Source organism: Oncorhynchus keta, chromosome 11 (genome assembly GCF_023373465.1).
Source record: "Oncorhynchus keta strain PuntledgeMale-10-30-2019 chromosome 11, Oket_V2, whole genome shotgun sequence".
Taxonomy (NCBI): Eukaryota; Metazoa; Chordata; class Actinopteri; order Salmoniformes; family Salmonidae; genus Oncorhynchus; species Oncorhynchus keta.
The window spans coordinates 21,441,307-21,466,183 of NC_068431.1; the positions used below are offsets into that span (position 1 = coordinate 21,441,307).

Genomic DNA, 24,877 nt, shown 5'->3' on the forward strand with positions numbered 1-24,877 from the left:
AAACAAGATTCCCTTGTCTGATGAAACCAAGATAGAACTCTTTGAGACTAGATAGGATCGAGGGAAAGATGAACGGAGCAAAGTACACAGAGATCTTTGATGGAAACCTGCTCCAGAGCGCTCAGGACCTGACTGGGGCGAAGGTTCACCTTCCAACACAACAACAACGCTAAGCACACAATGCAAGAGTGGCTTTGGGACATGTCTCTGAATGTCCTCAAATGGCCCAGCCAGAGGCCGGACTTGAACCCAATCTAATATTTCTTGGAGAGACCTGAAAATAGCTTTGCAGCGACGCTCCCCATCCATTCTGACAGAGCTTGAGAGGATCTGCAGAGAAGAATGGAAGACACTCCCCAAATGTAAACAATTTATTAATTTTTAGAATAAGGCTGTAACGTAACAAAATGTGGAAAAGGTCAAGGGGTCTGAATACTTTACGAAGGTACTGTACTTATACAGAATGTGGAGCAAATACAACATTGACAGAGCTCTTTTGATACTTATATGTTTTATACAGCGTTTAAGGTGATTAGAAATAGCATGCACATTACATCAATACATATACAGAAAATACATACAAATGTGGTGAATATTTATATTTCTACTTCTCTTTTGTGATACATATAAATAGAGTGTTTTTAAAGAAAATGCATGCTTTTATAATAGTGCATAGTCTAATGCAGTGTTCTAGTGGAGACTAGTAAGCGTTGGCTTCTAAAACAGCTACATTCAGAATAATCAGGGTTCTGTAACGGTATGCAGCACAGGTCCGCTGCTGCCTAGATGGCGCTGTCTTGCGGAATGCACCTTGCAGTCCACTGTGTGTAGGGTCTGCACCGTCAGGCATAAAAGCGCTTGTCGAGTCGTTGATGGTTAGCAGCATAGCACCCCATCTCGAAGAAGTATAGGTCGAACCTTGCCTTTCCGCGGTTTAATTCACATATTTATGATATTCATCGTGGACTACCGGGCGCATGTTTTTGCTGGTTGAATAATCTCAAACCTCGTAATTAAAGTGTATTCCGCGGCATGTAGTTAGCGTGTTGGCTAACGTTACCGGCTTTGCGCCAGGGCAGGAGTGAAGACCAATCAATCACCGGGTACCTTCACCGCTAGTTTTTGTGTAACGGTACAGTGTGGTGCTGCTGAGGCAAGGGAAAAAACGCAGCGGTCACCGGTGACTGGATCTTGTGGCGTGAGCACCAATGCAGTCTAGAAAACACGGCGAATCCCAGTCACCGGTGTAAAACACGGTGTGTAAAATACATTTAGTAGCCCTCGAACCAAATTATAATAATAGATAGGTCGCTAGCTTGATAGCAGGACAAGTGCAACGCAAGGATGTTGCAAGTGCTGGCTTGCGGCGTCGTAGTTTTTCCCGGTCTCTTCTTCATCTTTCGGAGAGTACTCCCTTCCATTTTCAAACAGTGGACCGATGCCGACGTTGTACTGGTCAGCGAGAGGTAATTATTAATTTCCTTTCTTTATGGTATATGTTTAACCCTGGACAAGCAGTAGCTGGCCCTAAGGCTATGCTAGCTAGCTAGCTGGCTAGCACGGTCGTGCAAGCTGATAAAACAACTTGAGTCTTGAGCTTGGCACAAGGTTTTAAACGAATTAGCCACATTTGCTCTTTCAAACAGCGCTAAAATATATTATTCTGTTAGATATTATTTGTTTGTAAATTTGATTTGTCTTAATGGCCATGTCGTACTCAAATCTTATTGTAGGTAGCGTTAGTAGCGTTATTATAACGGTGGCTAACCCAGTGAATTACAACATAATAACTAACACCTTGGGAATATTGCTCCGTTTTGGTCAAAATTATGCACTCACATGCGCAAGGGTCAATTCAATGTTCATTTGAACCCTGTCACTCTAGTTGGGAACCATGTCACTCCAGTTGATAATCCCCGCCAACCTCCAGCGCTGTGGTGGCTACTGCGTTATGCAATGTTAAGTGCTGAACTATACTGAGCGGATCGCTTGGTTTTAATAACGCTCTTATCAATTCTGTAATAATTTCCCGTTAACGGGAAAAAAAACATCTTTTTTTTTTGGATACGTGTGGATGCCCCAGGGGCTACATTCTCAGTAGCCCGGTAAACTCCGTTTGAATGCCTCTCCAGTTTGCTACATTGTCACACAGCCCGTGTGTTGATGTTGTTTTCTTTAGATTAATTTGGACGTTGTCTGTCTGCAATACCGCTATAGGATAAGTTTTGTTTTCCGATCTGTTGGCCAGCAACTGTATGTGTTGTATTTATTTTACCTGCCTGTTAGAATTGCCAGTGGGTCAGTCGTCTGGATAAGCTGCAGCATGTGATGCTTGAGTTGTTCTATCTCTAGCGGTATTTTAGCCAGTGATGTGTTTTACCGACACTGCATCTCAGTGCTAAAGGCGTCACTACAGACAACCTGGTTCAAATCCAGACTGATTTTAACACTGTCAGCGCAGGGATTAGATCTTGCAACCTTTCAGTCACAAGTCCAACGCTCTAACCACTAGGCTACCTGCCACCCCTACAGGTGGGTTCAAGGCCCACCAACCACCATGACAGAACATCAGATCATTAATTCCCATGTACCCACACTGTTCGAATCCATGCTTTATGTAATAATCTAGGCCTCATATTAATTATAATATGGTAATTATGTCAACACGCTTATCCAATGAAACATACATTTCAATATATATACACTACCGTTCAAAAGTTTGGGGTCACTTAGAAATGTCCTTGTTTTTGAAAGAAAAGCAAAAGTCCATTAAAATAGCATAAAATTGATCAGAAATACAGTGTAGACATTGTTAATGTTATAAATTACTTTGTAGCTGGAAACGGCAGATTTTTAAGTTGCTCAATTGTAATTACTTCGCTACTATGGCCTATTTTCTTTGCCTTACCTCACGCCATTTGCACACACTGTATATAGACTTTATTTTTTTCTATTGTGTTATTGACTGTAAGCTAGTTTATTCCATGTGTAACTCTGTGATGTTGTTTGTGTCGCACTGCTTTGCTTTATGTTGGCCAGGTCGTAGTTGTAAATGAGAACTTGTTCTCAACTACCTTACCTGGTTAAATAAAGGTTAAATAAATAAAAACTTCTGACTTCAACTATATATCCAAAGCAAAAAACATCTACATTTAAATGGACTTAATATTATTTTGCATATATTTCCATTAATTCCCACGGAAAGTTTCCACCGTAGAATATTCCCCAACATGTGCAACCCTAGTCGCACCATTCTCTGTTTACCCTAGACACTGGATCTGGCGTTCCTGGCACCGACCATCATACCACTCTCAAAGTCGCTTAAGTCACTAGTTTTTCCCATTCTAGAGTTCAATTGAACAGTAACAATGCCTCGATGCCTGTCTGCTTGCTTTATATAGCATGCGAATGCCACATGCGATCCATTGTCATGAACTGGGTGGTGTACCTAATAAACTGGCCTGTGTGTATATAAAACATTAAGAACACCTGCTCTTTCCATGACAGACCAGGTGAATCCAGGTGAAAGCTATGATCCCTTTTTTTATGTCACTTGTTAAATCCATTTCAATCAGTGTAGAAGGGGAGGGGACAGGTTAAATAAGGATTTTTAAGCCTTGAGACAATTGAGACATGGATTGTGCATGTGTGCTATTCAGAGGGTGAATGGGCAAGACAAAATATTTAGGTGTCTTTGAATGGGGTATAGTAGTAGGTGCTGGGCACACTGGTTTGTGTCAAGAACTGCAATGCTTCTGGGTTTTCCACGCTTAACAGTTTCCCGTGTGTATCAAGAATGGTCTACCACCCAAAGGACATCCAGCCAGCTTGACACAACTGTGGGAAGCATTAGAGTCAACATGGCCAGCATCTCTGTGGAACACTTTCTACACCTTGTGGAGTCCATGCCCTGGCAAATTTAGACTGTTCTGAGCACAAAAGGGGGTGCAACTCAATATTAGGAATGTGTTTCTAATGTTTTGCACACTCCGTGTATATAGCCTACTATAGTCATTGAATGTGGCTATTGGCCAACACAGTAGTAATATAGGCCTAATTTAATCCAAAGAAACATATTGTTATGACATTTATTCATTAGGTTATATTTGGCTAATACAATACCTAAATCAAACCCACAGCTCAGCTATTTTGAGCCCCATGCTCCTCCAACCAACTGAAAATCATGCTGTATGTGGCCATTTCCACATTTGATATTTTTTGGCACAATGATACACCAGCATCAGGGTACCTATAGGCAAGACATGACCTTGCCCCAGTTTAAAAAGAACTGAGTTTATCTGGATTGGAGAATAGTTTCCTCCACAGTGATGGAGACAGACATGGTCACAGCGTTGCACCAGAAGGTTTTCAGCTGCCCCATTTCTGCTATTATGTGAATGTCAGTTTTCAATGTGTGGCTGCATCCCACATTTTCCTGAAGTGTGCACTTGACTTGTGTACTCCACTTACAATTAAAGCATGATTCTATGCTAGAGGGAGTTTCCACCATATTTTTCTTGTACCAGTAATTTCCATGGATGGGGTCCTGGGGTCCAGCAAAATTAAGGCAGTTATACATTTTAAAAACATTACAATACATCCATAACAGATTTCACAACATATTAAGTGTGTGCCCTCAGGCCTCTACTCTACTACCACTAGCATCTGTAACACAAAATCCATGTGTACATGTGTGTGTATAGTGTGTTTGTTATTGTGTGTTTGAATGCATGTGTCTTTGTTTGTGTGGCTTCACTGTCCCTGCTGTTCTGTAAGGTTTTTTAAATACAATTTTACTTCTTGCATGAGTTACTTGATGTGGAATAGAGTTCCGTGTAGCCATGGCTCTATGTAGTACTGTGCACCCCCCACTTTCTGTTCTGGATTTGGGGACTGTGAAGAGACCTCTGGTGGCATGTCTTGTGGGGTATGCATGGGTGTCCGAGCTGCCAGTAGTTAAAACATACAGCTCGGTGCATTCAACATGTCAATACCTCTCACAAATACAAGTAGTGAAGAAGTCAAACTCTCTTCCACTTTCAGCCAGGAGAGATTGACATGCATATTATTGTTAGCTCTCTGTGTACATCCAAGGGCCAGCCGTGCTGCCCTGTTCTGAGCCAATTGCAAATTTCCTAAGTCCTTTTTGTGGCACCTGACCACACGACTGAACAGTAGTCCTGGTGCGACAAAACTAGGGCCTGTAGGACCTGCCTTGTTAGTGCTGTTAAGAAGGCAGAGCATCGCTTTATTATAGACAGACTTCTCCCCATCCTTGCTACTGTTGTTTCAGTATGTTTTGACCATGGCAGTTTACAATCCTGAGTTACTCCAAGCAGTTTAGTCTCCTCAACTTGCTCAATATCCACATTATTCATTACAAGATGTCAAATCAAATTGTATTAGTCACATGTAGGGTTGCAAAGGGTAGGAAACTTTCTGGTAAATTTAAAAAAGAAAATCAGAAATTGTCCATGGGAAGTTAAGCTCGGGAATTTGGGGAATATTGCTTAAATTCATCAAAAAAGCTAGCTTATAACAGTGAATGTTTTTTGTGGGATACACAAGGTAATTCTAGGTCTTGTGGCATATTTTGGTTACATTATCCCCAATTCAATGGAATTACAATCCTCTGCATACACAGTACATTCTTCCATCACATGTGTAGTGCGCTCTTCCATCACATGTACAGCTGATTCTCAAGATCTTACACACTAATGAGATGCTATAGAGCCCACACTACCACACTGTCTGAGCCAAGGCCTACATGCTTTCTGGTAAGTTTTGATTACAATATTGGGTGGGGTGAATATATTTTATGGGACATACATGATACTTTGTTAACTAATAAATAGTAGCCTAAGGCAAAGTGTGTTTAAATCATTTCTAACTTGTTAACAATTTCTGCTAGTTAGTTTTTGCTATCATGTGGATTTTTAGCTTGCTTGAAACTGCTAACTGAGTGTTAATTCACCTGTTTACATAAATGTTTTAAAATGAAACATGTATCTTACAAAGGAGTTGTTTAATCTAACTGCTTAACTATTTATCTGTACATGGAATTGTATTTTTTTTCCCCCTAATCTTTACAGGAAAATGCCACGGGCACTATCTGATGTGTGGAGACATTTACTGCCGCTAATGTAGAAGGAAAAGCTGTGTACATTTGCAAATGCTGTGCCAAATCATATGTGAAGAATGCAACAAAGATGCAGAATCATCTGGCCAAGTGCATAAAGTTCCCTCAGCACTCACAACAAGCAACCTCTGACAAAAGTCCCTCTACTTCTATTCGAGGTGAAAATTATGAATCAGACACTTTATCGATAGCAACAGCTCATGGTTCTCCTGGAATCAGAAGTTTTTTTTGACTCAATGGAGGATCATAGTCAGAGAAATGCTGATGAATGTCTTGCTCGAGCTGTATATGCAACTGGTTCACCTCTGATGCTCATAGGCAATGTGTATTGGACAAGATTTCTGAATGTTCTTCGCCCAGCACACACCCCTCCAACCAGACATGCTTTATCTACTCATTTGCTGGATGCAGAGTTCAACAGAGTTCAAGTGAAGGTCAAGCAAATCATAGAGAAAGCAGACTGTATTGCATTCATCTCTGATGGGTGGTCGAACGTTCGTGGGCAAGGAATAATTAACTACATCATCTCCACCCCTCAACCAGTATTCTATAAGAGCACAGACACAAGGGACAACAGACACACCGGTCTCTATATTGTAGATGAGCTGAAGGCAGTCGTCATTGTCCTTGGACCACAGAAAGTATTTGCACTGGTGACAGACAATGCTACAAACATGAAGGCTGCTTGGTTTGAAGTTGAGGAGTCCTACCCTCACATCACACCCATTGGCTGTGCTGCTCATGAATTGAATCTGCTCCTCAAGGACATAATGGCACTGAAAACAAGAGAGCCAAGGAAATGGTTAGGTATGTGAAGGGTCATCAAGTTATAGCAGCAATCTACCTCACCAAGCACAGTGAGAAGAATAAGTGCACCACATTGAAGCTGCCCAACAACACTCGTTGGGGTGGTGTTGTCATTATGTTTGACAGTCTCCTGGAGGGGAAGGAGTCTCTCCAAGAAATGGCCATATCACAGTCTGCTGATATGGACAGCCACATCAAGAGGATTCTCCTGGATGATGTATTTTGGGAGAGAGTGGAAATCAGCCTGAAACTCCTGAAACCTATAGCAGTAGCCATTGCACGGATTGAGGGACACAATGCCATCCTGTCTGATGTTCAGACTAGAGGTCGAACGATTATGATTTTTCAACGCCGATACCAATTATTCCAGGACCAAAAAATGCCAATACTGATTCATCGGATGATATTTTTAAAACATTTTAATTATTATTTATATATATTATTTGTAATAATGACAATTACAACAATACGAAATGAACAATGAACACTTTAAACTTAATATAAACATAAATAAAATATATTTAGTCTCAAATAAATAATGGAACATGTTCAATTTGGTTTAAATAATGCAAAAACACAGTAATGGAGAAGAAAGTAAAAGTGCAATATGTGCCATGTAAAAAAGCTAACGTTTAAGTTCCTTGCTCAGAACATGAGAACATATGAAAGCTGGTGGTTGAATATTCCCAGTTCTTCAATATTCCCAGTTAAGTTTTAGGTTGTAGTTATTATAGGAATTATGACGCGTCGACTATTTCTCTCTATACCATTGTATTTCATATACCTTTGACAATTGGATGTTCTAATAGGCACTTTAGTATTGTCAGCCTAATCTCAGGAGTTGATAGGCTTGAAGTCATTAACAGCATGTGAATCAAGCACTGCTAAGAGCTGCTGACAAACACAGTATCGTTTGAATGAATGCTTACGAACCTGCTGCCCCTTACCACCGCTCAGACTGCTCTATCAATTATCAAATCATATAGTTTAATGCTAGCTAGCAACTTACCGTGGATCCTTGCTGCACTCACGTCTCAGGTGGTCAGCCTGCCACGCAATTTCCTCATGGAATGCAATGTAATCGGCCATAATGTGTCCAAAAATGCTGATTAATCGATCGACCTCTAGTTCAGACTCTGCTTGCAGATATAAGAGAAGAAATCCGTCCTGCCCACTTCACTGTTGCTCCAAGCAGAGGAAACTACAGTTCTGAAATGCATCAAAAAGTGTGAAGACTTCTGCCTGAAGCCCATACATGCCGCAGCGTACATGTAGGTCCCCAAGTATGCTGGCAAGAGCATCCTGTCTGGTGCAGAGATCAACAAGGCCTATGGTGTCATCACTACTGTCTCGCCACCTTGGCCTGAATGAGGTCAGGGTTCTTGGCAGTCTGGCGAAGTAGAGTTCCAAGCAAGGGCTTTGGCCAATCTTGGTGTTCTCTGGCAAATGCCAAACGTCCTGCACAGTGTTGGGCTGTAAGCACAACCCCCACCTGTGGACGTTGGGCCCTCACACCACCCTCATGGAGTCTGTTTCTGACCATTTGAGCAGACACATGCACATTTGTGGCCTGCTGGAGGTCATTTTGCAGGGCTCTGGCAGTGCTCCTCCTGCTCCTCCTTGCACAAAGGCGGTTGTTGCCCTCCTACGGCCTCCTCCACGTCTCCTGATGTACTGGCCTGTCTCCTGGTAGCGCCTCCATACTCTGGACACTACGCTGACAGACACAGCAAACCTTCTTGCCACAGCTCGCATTGATGTGCCATCCTGGATGAGCTGCACTACCTGAGCCACTTGTGTGGGTTGTAGACTCCGTCTCATGCTACCACTAGAGTGAAAGCACCGCCAGCATTCAAAAGTGACCAAAACATCAGCCAGGAAGCATAGGAACTGAGAAGTGGTCTGTGGTCACCACCTGCAGAACCACTCCTTTATTGGGGGTGTCTTGCTAATTGCCTATAATTTCCACCTGTTGTCTATTTCCACCACTGACTCAAAGAGCCCTTATGAGCCCCTCATTTACAGAAGAAGCCTCAAACAAGTTTCTAAAGACTGTTGACATCTAGTGGATGCCTTAGGAAGTACAACATGACCAATATCCCACTGTATCTTCAATAGGGAATGAGATGAAAAATGACCAACCTCAGATTTCCCACTTCCTGGTTGGATTTTTTCTCCAGTTTTCGCCTGCCATATGAGTTCTGTTATACTCACAGACATCATTCAAACAGTTTTAGAAACGTCAGAGTGTTTTCTATCCAAACATACTAATTATATGCATATTATAGATTTTATGGCTGAGTAGCAGGCAGTTTACTCTGGGCACCTTATTCATTCAAGATACTCAGTACTGCCCCCTAGTCACCAAGAAGTTAATGAGTGTTGCTCTGTTTGCTCTTTTCCTCTCACTCTGCACTCTTTTCCCGGTCGGCCCGGGCAGGCACCAGTGCACTGTGCTGCTCTAAATTACACACACCATTAACCATAGGAGGAGAAAAACACTGCTCCTGACTCAGAGAGGGCAGAAGGGAGAGAGAGCGAGAGGGTAGTCTTCAAAACGTGGCCCTGCCACACACAGTAGCCATAAAGAAAGAAAAGGAAGACCGACCGACTCTGTTCTGGGAAAAGGAAGCCACGGTTAGGGAAGAAAGGGAAACATGACAAAACATGGCAACCCACCTCCCTCTCTTCCCCCTCAAGGCCTTTAAAGGGAGGACACAATTGTGGGTTTTGAAAATCTAGGTCTCGTGACAGAGTGTGCAGCCCGAGGAGGCAGTGAGGCGTGGAGGTAAAAACAGGGGGGGGTGTATGGAGGGCAGTTGGGGTGGAGGAAGGCAGGGGGGGATGGTGAAAGGGAGGAGGGGAGGTTGGTAGTCTTATCCAGCTACGGGCTTGTAGGGTCACATAACCACTGTCGTCATCACGACAGCCTGCGTTGCCGAGGAGAAGGGTGGCGGGCCTCCGGAGGAAACAGCTCTGTGTGTGTGTGCCTTCTCTCTCCCTCCCTCCCTCTGACCTAGCCTGGACTGAGAGACTCCATTGTACTGCTAAATAGAATCACCCGTTTAATCATTTGGAAATCGTGCAATGCATAAAAGGCGTAAATAGCGAGTGGCTGTGGTAAGGGCGAATTAATGAGATTTCCGTAATATTTCAGAGCTGCTTATTGCCAGAGGTGCCAAGATCTGTCAAACTAAGCTGGGAGGTGGAAGTGCCTGGTTGAACAAGCCATTTTTCCACATTTTAAAGGGGAACTCCATTGCGGTGTCTGAAATTGCACGCTATTCCCTATAGTGTACTACTTTTGACTAGGGCCCATAGTGGTGCCATCTCTGCAGCACTCCACCAATCAGGCCTTTATGGTAGAGTGGCCAGACAGAAGCAACACCTCAGTAAAAGGCACATGACAGCCTGCTTGGAGTTTGCCAAAAGGCATCTGAAGGTCTCTCACACTATGAGAGACAAGATTCTCTGGTCTGATGAAACCACTCTTTGGCCTGAATGCCAAGTGTCACGTCTGGAGGAAACCTGGCACCATCCCTATGGAGAAGCATGGTGTTGGCAGCATCATGCTGTGGGAAAGTTTTTCAGCAGTAGGGACTGGGAGACTAGTCAGGATCGAGGGAAAGACGAACGGAGCAAAGTACAGAGATTCTTGATGACAACCTGCTCCAGAGTGCTCAGGACCTCAGACTAGGGCAAGGTTCACCTTCCAACAGGACAACAACCCTAAGCAAACAGCCAAGACAACGCAGGAGTCGCTTCGGGACAATTCACTTCATGTCCTTGAGTGGCCCAGCCAGGGAGACCTGAAAATAGCTGTGCAGCGACGCTCCCCATCCAACCTGACAGAGCTTAAGGGGATCTGCAGAGAAGAATGGGAGAAACACCCCAAATACAGGCGTGCCAAGCTTGTAGCGTCATACCCAAGAAGTCGCGAGGCTGTAATCGCTGCCAAAGGTGCTTCAACAAGGGTCTGAATACTCATGTAGATGTGATATTTCAAAAAAATGTTGTTATAAATGTGCAAAATAAAAAAATGTTTTTCATTATGGGGTGTTGTGTGCAGATTGATGAGGAAAATAAACAATTGAATCCATTTTGAACAAGGCTGTAACGTAACAAAGTGGAAAAAGCCAAGATTCTAAATACTTTCCGAATGCACTGACCTGGCCGTGGTCCCCCTGCAGTACCTTTGCGGACCCCCAGGTCTAGAAAGTAGCCTGTACAATCGGTGTCCTCTAAGAAATGATTGTCTGGTTTAGCTTTTGTCTAAAGATTGGGTCAAAAGATTTGTACGGTTGGGGTCAATTCGAACTGAGGTCACCCAATTCAGAATGTGAGTTTGAATTATAATTGGAAAACTATAAAATAAAATGGAAAACTAAAAAAAAAAAAAAAATTCTTCATTTGTTGCAACACCTGTGAATGTGAGCCAATTGCTGACATTTTGCCTGACATCCCACATTACAGACATGGGGTGCAAACAGTTTCAATGAAGGCAGGTCCAGAAAGAAAGGGAGAAGTGAAACTACAATGAAACTGAGTACCCCATTATGCTACATGTGAATTGCACCCCAATCAATAACGTAGTTAATAAAAGTTTGCAGTTCAAGACCAAATGAAACAGTAAACTGATAAAATGGACTTTCTATTAGCCTGCCATAATAAATGCTTGTGAGACAGGATATGGAGTAGCCTACCCTGGGTAAAATGCTTACATCCTTAATTTGCCTGAAGAAAAATTAGACTCTGTCTATTTGCAACTTGTGAAGCGACATACTTCCTTTAGAAAATGGAGAGTATGATGATGCTGTCTAGTTCTGCTCTCCCTATGATTTTCTTGTCTCTTCTTGAAATCTAACATACATTGATAAAAAAGTTGACAGCTTTTCATATGATTGTATTGCCTGTAAATACTGTTTCTGGTCATTGACATTCTGCTAACTGTTATTATTAATGCAACTGGTATTATTAATGCAAGCTGGTAATTATAGTAGTGAACCGACGGTTTCTCCTGAAACTTCACATTTCTAGTTGTCTTAATTGCGTGTTTGTGAAACATTTCTCTCCTTTTTCTCAGGCTGGTGTCCTCCATCCACGCCATCATGGCCACCACGGCGGGAGTCATCGTGGTGTCGGCGTGCAGCGGTAACGTCATGACTGACAGGTAGGACAGCCACTCACAGACTGGAACAAGCACAAAATTAACAACCCCCACCCGCCAAATGCGGGTAGATTTAGGTATTGGCAGGTAAGAATGTCTATTTCACCAGCCACGTTGGCAGGTGGTCAGTTTGCAGGGCTCTACAGTGATTTAATTAAATGTATTTATTTCACGTTTATTTAACCAGGTAGGCTAGTTGAGAACAAGTTCTCATTTACAACTGCGACCTGGCCAAGAATAAAGCAAAGCAGTTTGACACATACAGCAACACAGATTTACACATGGAATAAACAAGCTTACAGTCAATAATACAGTAGGAAAAAATATATTTACAGTGTGTGCAAATGAGGTAAGATAAGGGAGGTAAGGCAATAAATAGGCCATGGTGGCGAAGTAATTACAACACATCAATTAAACACTGGAGTGATTGATGTGCAGAAGATGAATGTGCAAGTAGAGATACCTTTGGGGTGCAAAGGAGCAAGATAAATAAATACAGTATGGGGATGAGGTAGTTGGATGGGCTATATTACAGATGGGCTATGTACAGGTGCAGTGATCTGTGAGCTGCTCTGCCAGCTGGTGCTTAAAGCTAGTGAGGGAGATATGAGACTCCAGCTTCAGTGATTTTTGCAGTTCGTTCCAGTCATTGGCAGCAGAGAACTGTAAGGAAAGGCGACCAAAGTAGGAATTGGCTTTGGGGGTGACTAGTGAGATATACCTGCTGGAACGTGTGCTACGTGTGGGTGCTGCTATGGTGACCAGCGAGCTGAGATAAGGTGGGGCTTTACCTAGCAGAGACTTGTAGATGACCTGGAGCCAGTGGGTTTGGCGACGAGTATGAAGCGAGGGCCAGCCAACGAGAGTGTACAGGTCGCAATGGTGGGTAGTATATGGGGCTTTGGTGACAAAACGGATGGCACTGTGATAGACTGCATCCAATTTGTTGAGTAGAGTGTTGGAGGCTATTTTGTAGATGACATCGCCAAAGTCGAGGATCAGTAGGGTGGTCAGTTTTACGAGGGTAAGTTTGGCAGCATGAGTGAAGGATGCTTTGTTGCGAAATAGGAAGCCGATTCTAGATTTAATTTTGGATTGGAGATGCTTAATGTGAGTCTGGAAGGGGAGTTCACAGTCTAACCAGACACCTAGGTATTTGTAGTTGTCCACATATTCTAAGTCAGAACCATCCAAAGTAGTGATGTTGGACGTGTGGGCATGTGCGGGCAGCGATCGGTTGAAGAGCATGCATTTAGTTTACTTGCATTTAAGAGCAGATGGAGGCCACGGAAGGAGTGTTGTATGGCATTGAAGCTCGCCTGGAGGTTCATTAACACAGTATCCAAAGAAGGGCCAGAAGTATACAGAATGGTATCGTCTGCGTAGAAGTGGATCAGAGAATCACCAGAAGCAAGAGCGACATAAAATCAAATCAAATGTATTTATATAGCCCTTCGTACATCAGCTGATATCTCAAAGTGCTGTACAGAAACAAATGAATAAACATCATTGATGTATACAGAGAAGAGAGTCGGCCCGAGAATTGAACCCTGTGGCACCCCTATAGAGAGGTCCAGACAGGCCCTTCGATTTGACACACTGAACTCTATCAGAGAAGTAGTTGGTGAACCAGGTGAGGCAGTCATTTGATAAGAATGTTGATAAGAATGTTGCATAAATTGCATAGTAGAGAAGGTATGGTGGGATTCGAAATGGTCGGTAATCTGTTTGTTAACTTGACTTTCGAAGACCTTAGAAAGGCAGGGTAGGATAGATATAGGTCTGTAGCAGTTTGGGTCATGAGTGTCTCCCCCTTTTGAAGAGGGGGATGATCGCGGCAGCTTTACAATTTTTGTGAATCTCAGATGATACGAAAGAGAGGTTGAACAGGCTAGTAATAGCATTACAGTAATGATAGCATTACATTCTCAAATAAAATTGTCAAAAGTCAAGTATGAGCGCATGAGTATTTCTGCTGTTTTGTTTTATAGCTGCTGATTGCACAAAATAAATATAAATCCCATTATTTCACCTCACACAGAAACACTGCCTGGCAGGGGAACTGTGCGCAATGAGTGAAGTGCTGATAGATTCATTTTTGTAGGCTCTGCACACAGGCATAACAGTTGGTCTAATTTACTCAAAAGTCTACAAAGTGAGGCTGTCCTCGTGGTTCTTGGCCATTTGCATTGTTTTTTTTTCACAAGCTCGGTTGTTATTCAACGTTAGTTTGTCTGCTGCTTCAACTGATAGCGAAGAGACGCCCTAGTCAGATTCCAAATCTCACACTCCCAGACAAGCATGACAGGACTGAGTGGCCCGATACCACAATAACATCCAGCCCTTAAAGGAACAGCTGAACATTTTTTCTCTGATATTTTCGTTAATAGACACCGGTCACAATTATTTTTCAAGGAAATTGAGCAATATACCACATGACCTCTTACTAATACATTTATTGTTTTAGAAACATTACGAAGCATCTGTTTGTGTTTTTGTGATATAATTATGGAGCAACAATATTTTGGCTAGTTAAACATCTGAGTGGCTGGAATATTTTTTTATCTACCTGCCACAGTGGCTGGTGGACCAAAAGGTTCATTTAGGCCCTGAACCCCTCTATCCTGAGTCAGATCTGCTCAGTCAGTCAGTGGCAGTCAACAGCATAGCTTTAGCTTACTATCCGTATCCTTGACCTGGCCAGTGCTACCTAGCTGATGCTAATAATGTATCTCGGTCAGATGGCCATATGCTCAGTCTGCAAGTAGCAGGTTGCTGTGTGGGCTAGTGTAGCTTAGGATCCTTATCCCTGTATCTCTCTCTATCTTGGCTTGAGAAGTGCTGCTTGGCTAATACTAACACTACTGCTAATGCTAATAGTCAGTGTAATCCAGCCAGTCAGTTGCCATAGCCCGGGATGCCTCTGACCATGGCCCAGCCTCAGTCAGTGCTATGTCCTTTCTTCCTCCTGACCTAACCCAGCATCAGTGCTCTGCTAATCCCCCCCCCACCCCCCTGGGCTTAATTCCCCAACAGCATAGCGCAGAGCAGGCGCGCGAGTCGCCAGCCTGTAACATTGCAACACACACAGCCACGGTGCAAGGAGGATAGACTGTTTGTGTTATCCTTGTCATTTAGCTTAGGCAGGCAGGCAGGGCGCACACACACACACACACACACACACACACACACACACACACACACACACACACACACACACACACACACACACACTCACACTCTTCTTCCAATAGACTCATTGCTGGCATGGGAGGGACCAGCAGAGGGTTAGTAACAACAACTAATGTGCTCTAATCAACTGAGCTAATTGTTCTACGTGGTGTGTCGTGTTTCAGTCTATACATTGCTACATTCCTACATATAGCTGAAGTTAATGTTATAAAATAATTGCCACAAACACTAAACAGACACTTTTATCCAAATAAACTTACAGTACAGTGAATTCACTGAATAAATATTTTGTAACAGTACCAGTCAAAAGTTTGGACACACCTACTCATTCAAGGGTTTTTCATTATTTTGATTATTTTCTACATTGTAGAATAATAGTGAAGACATCAAAACTATGAAATAACACATATGGAATCATGTAGTAACCAAAAAAAAGTATTAAACAAATCAAAATATATTTGAGATACTTCAAAGTAGCCACCCTTTGCCTCGAAGACAGCTTTGAATGCTCTTGGCATTCTCTCAACCAGCTTCACCTGGAATGCTTTTCCAACGGTCTTGAAGGAGTTCCCACATATGCTGAGCACTTGTTGGCTGCTTATCCTTCACTCTGCGGTCCAACTCATCATTAACCATCTCAATTGGGTTGAGGTTGGGTGATTGTGGAGGCCAGGTCATCTGATGGAGCACTCCTTCTTGGTCAAATAGTCCTTACACAGTCTGGAGGTGTGTTGGGTCATTGTCCTAGCTATATTTGTACCAATACAAAATGGTCCAAGGCAAAGTATTATTATTTTTTAAAAGGACACTACTTTAAATATATATAACAAATGATAGTCCCACTAAGCGCACACCAGATGGTATGGAGAATGCTGTGGTAGCCATGCTTCAAGTGTGCCTTGAATTCTAAATAAATCACAGACAGTCTGACCAGCAAAGCACCCCACACCTCCTCCATACTTCATGGTGGGAACTACACATGCGGAGATCATCCGTTCACCTACTCTGCGTCTTACAAAGACAGTGGTTAGAAACAGAAATCTCAAATTTTGACTCATCAGACCAAGGGACAGATTTCCACCAGTCTAATGTCCATTGCTTGTTTTCCTTGGCCCAAGCAAATCGCTTCTTCTTATTGGTGTCCTTTAGTAGTGGTTTCTTTGCTGTTAATCGACCACGAGGGCTTTAATTACACAGTATTCTCTGAACAGTTGATGTTGAGATGTGTCTGTTGCTTGAACTCTGAAGCATTTATTTGGGCTGCAATTTCTGAGGTTGGTAACTCTAATGAACTTATCCTTTGCAGCAGAGGTAAATGTAGGTCTTCCTTTCCTCATGAGAGACAATTTCATTATAGCGCTTGATGGTTTTTGCGACTGCACTTGAAGGAGCTTTCAAAGTTCTTAAAATGTTCCACATTGACTGACCTTCATGTCTTAATGTAATGATGGACTGTCATTTCTCTTTGCTTATTTTAGCTGTTCTTGCCATAATATGGACTTGGACTTTTACCAAATAGGGCTATCTTCTTTATACCACCCCTACATTGTCACAACACAACTGATTGGCTCAAACGCATTAACGCATTAAGAAGGAAAGAAATTCCACAAATACATTTTTAACAAAGCACACCTGTTAATTGAAATGCATTCCAGGTGACTACCTCATGAAGCTGGTTGAGAGAATTCCAAGAGTGTGCAAAGCTATCATCAAGGCAAAGGTTGTTTATTTTGAAGAATCTCAAATATAAAATATATTTTGATTTGTTTAACACTTTTTTGGTTACTACATGATTCCATATGTGTTATTTCATAGTTTTGATGTCTTCATTACTACAATGTAGCAAATAGTAACAAAGAAAAAAAACTTGAATGAGTAGGTATGTACAAACATTTGACTGGTACTGTATGTATGTGATCCCTGAGGGAATTGAACCCACAAACTTTTTTGCCCACTTGGCTCACACTTCTCTTACCAACTGAGCCACTCTGGGACCAAGAGAAACTCACTAGCTTTACTACCCAGTTTACCCTAAGCACTTCCTGGCATGTTAAGCCATCATGGCTGTCTGGTGACCTTATAATACAGGGTGAAGGTTGAATCTACTGAGGGGGTCAAAGGTCACCAACGCTGTTCTGGCCGGTCATGATATGAACCAGTAGCAATCTGCTTTTATTAGGGGCAGTCTGCTCCTGTGCTGCTCACTCCCAAGCTCTTCATTTCTTTATTACAGTTGCACCATAAGCTTAGCTGCCTGTATAGCCCTGTTGTTGTGTACATGATCACTCATGTGTCTGAGAGTGCTTGCTTGCTCATATGAGTTTCGCAGGAAAATGTGTAATGCTGTATCAACAGAAACACAGGATGAAACTTCCTCAAGACTTCTCACTCCCCATACACACAGAAAGAATCTGGGAAATGGAAAGGCAATACACAACTGAATGCATTCAACCAAAATGTGTCTTCCACATTTAATCCAGCACCTCTGAATCGGAGAGGTGCAGGGGGCTGCGTTATTCGACGTCCACATCATCGGCACCCGGGAGCAGTTGTTGTTGGGGGTAAACTATAGGCTTTGGTGGTATACCGATTTTCCTATAGTCATACCGACCTTCTCTCATCCCGGGATTTACAGTATTACCGGCATAGCACACAAGGGGGCACTAAAGAAGCAAATAAATCCCATTGGGCCTCTTTTACCAGAATCCTGAAAAAAATTGCACAAACTAATAGCAAAATCACATAGACGCTGTTAGCTAAATGCTAAAAAGCGAAAACAAACAAACTAATTGCAAAGACATGCAAATCCAGATCATAAAGTTATATAAGCATAGCAAGTAGCTACCGAATGTAATTTTCGGTGAGTGGACATGTTACAAGCAAAAGTGAATGAGATAAATTGTACAAATGAATAAAGTTTTGATGCATGCTTCTTTGAAGGAAGAGCAGCATGTGTACACTGAGCAGAGGGGAGAAGAATGGAGGATAGGAAGAAAATGCTAATAGCAACACAGGGAAAAAATGACAACTGTACAGAACTCATCCAGAGCTCTTTGACTTCTGTCAGAAAGCCATTATTAGATAGCTGATGGCTAACATGTAGTAGTGGATTGCATATGTAGAACGCCAGCTCCAACTTTCTCCTGTTGTGCTTTTTACATACGTGACTGTCTTAACTGTTCTGGGGAACTACGGTAAGCTTCATAATGTAAAGTAATGTGACAGGTGAAATGAGGAACACAATGCTTTAACTCCTAACATATAGCACAAGTTGACTGCAGTTATTAGCTTAAAAAGTAACTACAAATATTCAAATATTTTGACAAACTTAAATAGTTTTGACGGTGTTTAAAAACCATCCCATAGATTTTTCCAAATACCCCGGTATACGGTATACCGCCCAAGCCTGCCTTGCTCAAGGGCAGAACGGCAGATTTTTCCACCTTGCGGGCTGGAGTTTCACCTTTCGGTCACTGGCCCAAAGCTCTTAACCGCGAGGCTACCTGGGGCCTGTTTTGGAGTATACAACATTACAGAACATTCAGATAGAAATGTATTGTGTTATTATTGATATTGTATGTCAAATCAGCACTATTCACTATTCATACTATTCTATCCATTTTACGATACCCTGAACTTTTCACATCAATGAACACACCCATACTAGGTCTTAATCACGAGGAACATACGGAACCAAAAGGGCCATAATGCGGAGGGACAATCTGAAGTCACTAATGAACATGACCTTGGGTTGTATTCACTAGGAACCAAACACAAGCAAACAGCCAAAACGGGGAGGGACTAACCTGAACGCGTCCAATAAGAAACGCTTGTTTCCCTCCCTCTCTCTCAGGTACTGGCTGGCCACCTACTTTGTCATCTGGTACGGCGTGCCCTACATGACATACGATATCTATGCCATGTACCTAAGCCACTACTACCGCTTCCGGGTCAAGGGCCACGAGGAGTACAAGGAGCACTCGCTGACCACGGTCAACTCGTTTGTCCGCCGCGAGTTCCTACTGGTGCTCCACCACATCGCCCTGCTCACCATCTTGCTGCCCGTCACCCTGGTCAGTAACACACACACACACACACACACACACACACACACACACACACACACACACACACACACACACACACACAAAATCACACACACACACAAAATAAATCACACACTGAACGTGTCCAATAATAAAAATCATCATGTACATTTGCAATTAACAAAAATTACAAAGAAGGGAATCATATTGATCGTGTTCTTTTGTTTTTATATTTTATTTGACAAATCACACATAGACACAGACACACACACACACACGCACACACACACAGACTCTCTGGCCTCAGTCTCATGCCTCTCTTGTCCCTGTCTCTGACCATCACCCTGGTCAGTAACACACACACACACAGACTCTCTCTGAGGCCAGAAAAACAGGGGAGATTTTAATGCCCTGCTGAACATTCTGCTGCCTGCCACTGACGAGAGGAGGAGGAGAGACGTGGGAGAGGAGGAGGGGAGACGTGGGAGAGGAGGGGAGACGTGGGAGAGGAGGAGGGGAGGGAGATGAGAGGAGGGTGAGTGAGTGATAAAGTGACATGGGCCTTCTGACCATTGTGCTGCTCATCAGTCTGGTGAGAGAGAATATAGAGAGAGGGAGGGAAGGAAGGGGGAAGACAGGGATACCCCGTTGACCATTCTGCTTCCTGACATTGATGAGAGGGAGGGTCAAAAGAGGGGAGAGAAAAGGGATGAGTGAATGATGGAGGGAGAGGCTAAGAGAGATATGGCACTAACCCTATTTGACAAGTGCTTTGACAATGATACAAGAGATACTAGCTGATATTTTCCTTCTATTAGTTTGCCGTCTTCAGTCTTCCCCTCCACAGCATTTTCAGTCGAACGCTAGCTAATGGCCGCATAACGACAGATGAGTGCATAATACAGTAATCAACAGTGAACCTACCTACACAGACACACACACACACACAGATCGTGTTAGCTTCCATTTCATGTAGCGAGGAGGCCAGGTGCATTGGAAACCTGACCCCTGTGTTTGCAGTGGCTGTCAATGGTGATATGAGATCACCTTACCCCCCTCCATTATTCAGGCTCCAGCTACTGTAATCCTCCTCTCTTCCTCCTCTCCCCTCACTCCCGGCTTTGTTCCCCTCCCACACACGCAGGTAACACACACTGACATGTATTACACACACTCACACACAGAGGCCTGGTCCAGCGGGTAGGTAGGTAGGTGTAGTGTTACATAGCAGCAGTGTGTGCTGCAGGTCATCCTTCCATTGGGCAGATGGCAGAGTTTGTGTCTTACCCTTTGCACCCGCATGCTACTGATTTATTCATCATCACACACACACACACACACACACACACACACACACACACACACACACACACACACAGCTATGTCTCACACACACACACAGACACGCACACGCACAGCCATATCTAACACACACACACAAAACACACACAGAGCCCTCTCTGTTTGGCATCCTTGTCTGCAGCTTCCATCAATACACTCCTCCTTATGTTTACTCATAGTGATCCATTCTCTTCCCATACTGACTGGGCTCATGGCATAAGTCTGGCTCGTATTCATTAGTGTACTCAACAGAAACCTTTTACAATGAAATACGAGTGTTTCTTATTGGAGTTTCTGGGCCTGGTTTCTCTTCTCTGTTGGTTTGTGGCCTTGTTGGTGTTATTGAGCCGGGTCCTGACTCCTGTTTTTGTATGCAGCCATAGGGACAATCCATTCCTCAAGTCCTTTCTGTTCCTGGGGGGTTTGTGTGTGTGTGTGTGTGGTCTTGTATCAGACTGTAGTAACGGTGTGTCATCTCCCTCCCTGTGCCTTTTCAGTTCTTCAGGAGGGACCAGGGAGACTACTTCATTGGCTGCCTGTTTCTCACAGAGCTCAGCACGCCCTTCGTCTCCTTAGGGAAGATCCTCATCCAGGTGACACACACCTAACAATGTATAGATACGCTATATACACACAAGTATGAGACACCCTTCAAATTAGTGAATTCGGCTATTTCAGCCACACCCGTTGCTGACAAGTGTATAAAAACAAGCACACAGGCATGAAATCTCCATTGACAAACATTGGCTGTAGAATGGCCTTACTGAAGATCTCAGTGACTTTCAACATGTCACCGTCATAGGATGCCACCTTTCCAACAAGTCAGTTTGTCAAATTTCTGCTTTGCTAGAGCTGCACCGGTCAACTGTAAGTGTTGTTATTGTGAAGTAGAAATGTCTAAGAGCAACAACCGCTCAAATGGTAGGCCACACAAGCTCACAGAACGGGTGTAAAAATAATCTGTTCTTGGTTGCAACACTTACTACCGAGTTCCAAACTGCCTCTGAAAGCAACGTCAGCACAAGAGCTGTTGTAGGGAGCTTCATAAAATGGGTCTCCATGGCCGAGCAGCCGCACACAAGCCTTAAGATCACCATGCGCAATGCCAAGCGTCGGCTGGAGTGGTGTAAAGCTCGCCGCCATTGGACTCTGGAGCAGTGGAAAAGCGTTCTCTGGAGTGATGAATCATGCTTCACCATCTGGCAGTCCGACAGACGAATCTGGGTTTCGCGGATGCTAGGAGAACGCTATCTGCCCGAATGCATACTGCCAACTGTAAAGTTTGGTGGATGAGGAATAATGGTCTGGGGCTGTTTTTCATGGTTCGGCCTAGGCCCCTTAGTTCCAGTGAACGGAAATCTTAACGCTAGAGCATACAATTACATTCTAGACGATTCTGTGCTTTCAACTTTGTGGTAATGTTTTTTTCAGCAGGACAATGCACGCGTACACCAAACGAGATCCATAAAGAAATGGTTTGTCGTGATCGGTGTGGAAGAACTTGACTTGCCTGCACAGATCCCTGACTTCAATCCCATCAAACATCGTTGGGATGAATTGGAACCCCGACTGCTAGCAAGGCCTAATCACCCAACATCAATGCCCAATCTCAATAATGCTCTTGTGGCTGAACGGAAGCAAGTCCCCGCAGCAATGTTCCAACATTTAATGGAAAGCCTTCCCAGAAGAGTGGAGGCTGTTATAGCAGCAAAGGGGGGGACCAACTCCATATTCATGCCCAATGAGATGTTCGACGAGCAGGTGTCCATATACTTTTGGTCATGTAGTGAATGTACTAAATGTACACTTTTGGTATGTGTGTATCACAAAAAAAGCAGAGCAGTGAGCAGGCAGTCCTCTTGGCCTCCAGCTCCCTTTCTGCTGACATCTGTCTCTTCAGTCTGTAGGGCCGCCCGCCACAGATAGAACAATGAGACAGATATTTCACTGGATGTTTAAATGTGAAGCATCCGGTTGGTGTTCCATATGGTAGTGAGAAGAGGAAGCCCAGTGGCCGGCAGTTGGAGAAGATGGAAGGAGATGGATTTTGGATGAAATTCTGCACATTTTCTCATCAATGAAACATTTGATCTCAATACAGTTTGCTGTTCCCAAAACTAGAATCTGTTATAAACAGAGTGGACTAGGTTTGTAAACTTAAGCCTTTGCAAAAGTTTGAAAAATGTGCATTGTTTAGAAGGAGTGCAAAAGCAAATTGAGTTATTGCACAGGTGCATTTCACAGAGTAGGCGTTCCCTAACGGAATTATGCAGATTATGCTAGAACACACCAATAGGATATCGCTAGCTTGTGCTTGGCTCTGCCCCCCTCCATGCTTGTTTTGCCCACTATGTCTCATTCTTTCCCATTGTAAACGGCAGGCTGTGGGCTATCTTGGTTTAGTTATAAAAATCTTTGGGGCCGCTCTCTGTCTTTACTCACAGCTCCCTCTGGTGGACTGGTTGGGTACTGCAGAGCCACTGTCACTTGTGGGCCCTGTTAGAATGCCTCCTTCCCTTCCTGTAATGGTGTATCAACTGATCTATCATTATGCATGGGCACCACATCATAGAGTTCACCAGTTCGGTCGTGTCAGATCAGTAATTTCATCATGGAAAGGAGGAAGGAAGGAAGGAAGAATGCATTTTCAAAGTATTTGAACAGGCCCAGGTATTCCAACCCACTTTATGTTCTGCTCACTTAGAATTTCAACACTGTTTGACCATATATTGACCTCTTTTCTCTCTTTTTGTCTCTTTTGAATATTTTCCCAACACATCCTTCCCTTCTCTCCTCTTGTTTGTCATAGCTGGGTCTGCAGGACTGTTGGGTCCACAAGGCCAATGGGGGCATGGTGCTGCTCAGCTTCTTCCTGTGTCGAATTGCCCTTTTTCCCTACATGTACTGGGTCTACGGCCGCCACTACGGCATCCCGATCTACGGCGTGCCGTTCCATCTGACGCTGTCGGTCAACCTTGGCAACTTATGCATCCTGGCGCCGCAGGTCTACTGGTTCGTGCTGCTTTGCCGCAAGGGCTGGCGGCTCTACCAGCGCCAGCGTCACGCCACCGCTGCTGCCGGCAGCCAGGACTCCTCCCCCCTGACCCCACCTAGCCCCTCCCTCACGGACAACCAACCCAAGGGAGACCATTAGAGCTGGAGAGCTCACGCTGTCATCATTGCGCTCTCTCGGATCTTTCTTGTTCTCTCTACTCTACCTGCGCTCGAGTCACACAAAAACGAACCACCATTGACTACTATTTACTACTTACTACTACTACTACTACTGCAAAGGCACTATGGCTACTTACCACAGTCTCCCCAAAACAACTACTACTACTACTACTATTATCACTACTTCTACTACTATCGTTACTACTATGATTACACTAGCTACTGCTCTTCCACCCATGCCCAGTCCAAGCGATACTGATGATGATTTTTGACCCCCCCTTAGATATTTTTTGGGGTTCCTACCCCCCCACCCCCCTCTTTCTGGATTATAGGGACTGGACATGGGTTATATTTGGAGTGTTACAGTGGAGTTTCCGAAAAGGATATGAAGAAGACTGAGAATGGAACTCCTGGCTTTTTTTGATGGGGGGTCTTGCTTCTTCCCCCATATTACGTGACCTGTGCAGTATTGAGTCACTCCCCCAGCCTCGCCCCCCCCTCTATTACTAGATCTGCTGATTGGAGGGTCTGTTACAGTGTAGATGAATGTGTCTGTAGAATTGATTGATTTGTTCTATTTGGTGTCAATGATTTTTAAGTGTCAAGTTTTGAAGATCCCCATTTTATGAATTGTTTGTCCACCCACCCAGTCCTGATCTTTAAAAGACCGGAGGGAAAGGAGGAGAAGCGGGTAGGGGGCTCGGCATGCAGATAGAAATAGTGGCAAGGCTGGGTGGAGGGACAAGGGGTGGGTTGGAGGGGTGGGATGGGATAGACTAAGCTAGGTACGGGTGTCAGCATCCACATTTGAAGGAGACAATGAAGTAAAAATGTTTGCTCCAAGCTCTTTGCACCAGCATAGCTACACAAAAAAAACCATTTAATGTGATTGGATTGTGGAACCCCACACTCCTTTATCCATTTTGACACCTCCCATTGTCCTTTCTCCTCATTAGCCTGTCTCTATGGCTGCTGCCGCTGGCCAATCGGTGCACCTGCAGCGCTCCCGTC

The 24,877-nt window shown here is 43.7% G+C and overlaps 1 protein-coding gene across 1 annotated transcript; it reads left to right on the forward strand.

The window, feature by feature from the left end:
• Nucleotides 1-827: 827 nt before the first annotated feature.
• On the forward strand, nucleotides 828-24,291 carry LOC118389908 (ceramide synthase-like). Its single transcript, XM_035779874.2, has 5 exons — nucleotides 828-1,466; nucleotides 12,030-12,116; nucleotides 19,159-19,378; nucleotides 21,190-21,285; nucleotides 23,502-24,291. Exons 1-5 carry the CDS (start codon nucleotides 1,345-1,347, stop codon nucleotides 23,844-23,846), a joined length of 870 nt encoding a protein of 289 aa, XP_035635767.1. The 5' UTR covers nucleotides 828-1,344; the 3' UTR covers nucleotides 23,847-24,291.
• The last annotated feature ends 586 nt before the right edge of the window (nucleotides 24,292-24,877 follow it).

Excerpts from the sequence above, each read along its gene's own strand:
- LOC118389908 (XM_035779874.2), top strand. The coding sequence starts at position 1,345 with ATGTTGCAAGTGCTGGCTTGCGGCGTCGTAGTTTTTCCCGGTCTCTTC. Across the intron at positions 1,467-12,029 it reads GTTGTACTGGTCAGCGAGAG|GCTGGTGTCCTCCATCCACG; the intron begins GTAATTATTAAT and ends CCTTTTTCTCAG. Across the intron at positions 21,286-23,501 it reads TAGGGAAGATCCTCATCCAG|CTGGGTCTGCAGGACTGTTG; the intron begins GTGACACACACC and ends TGTTTGTCATAG.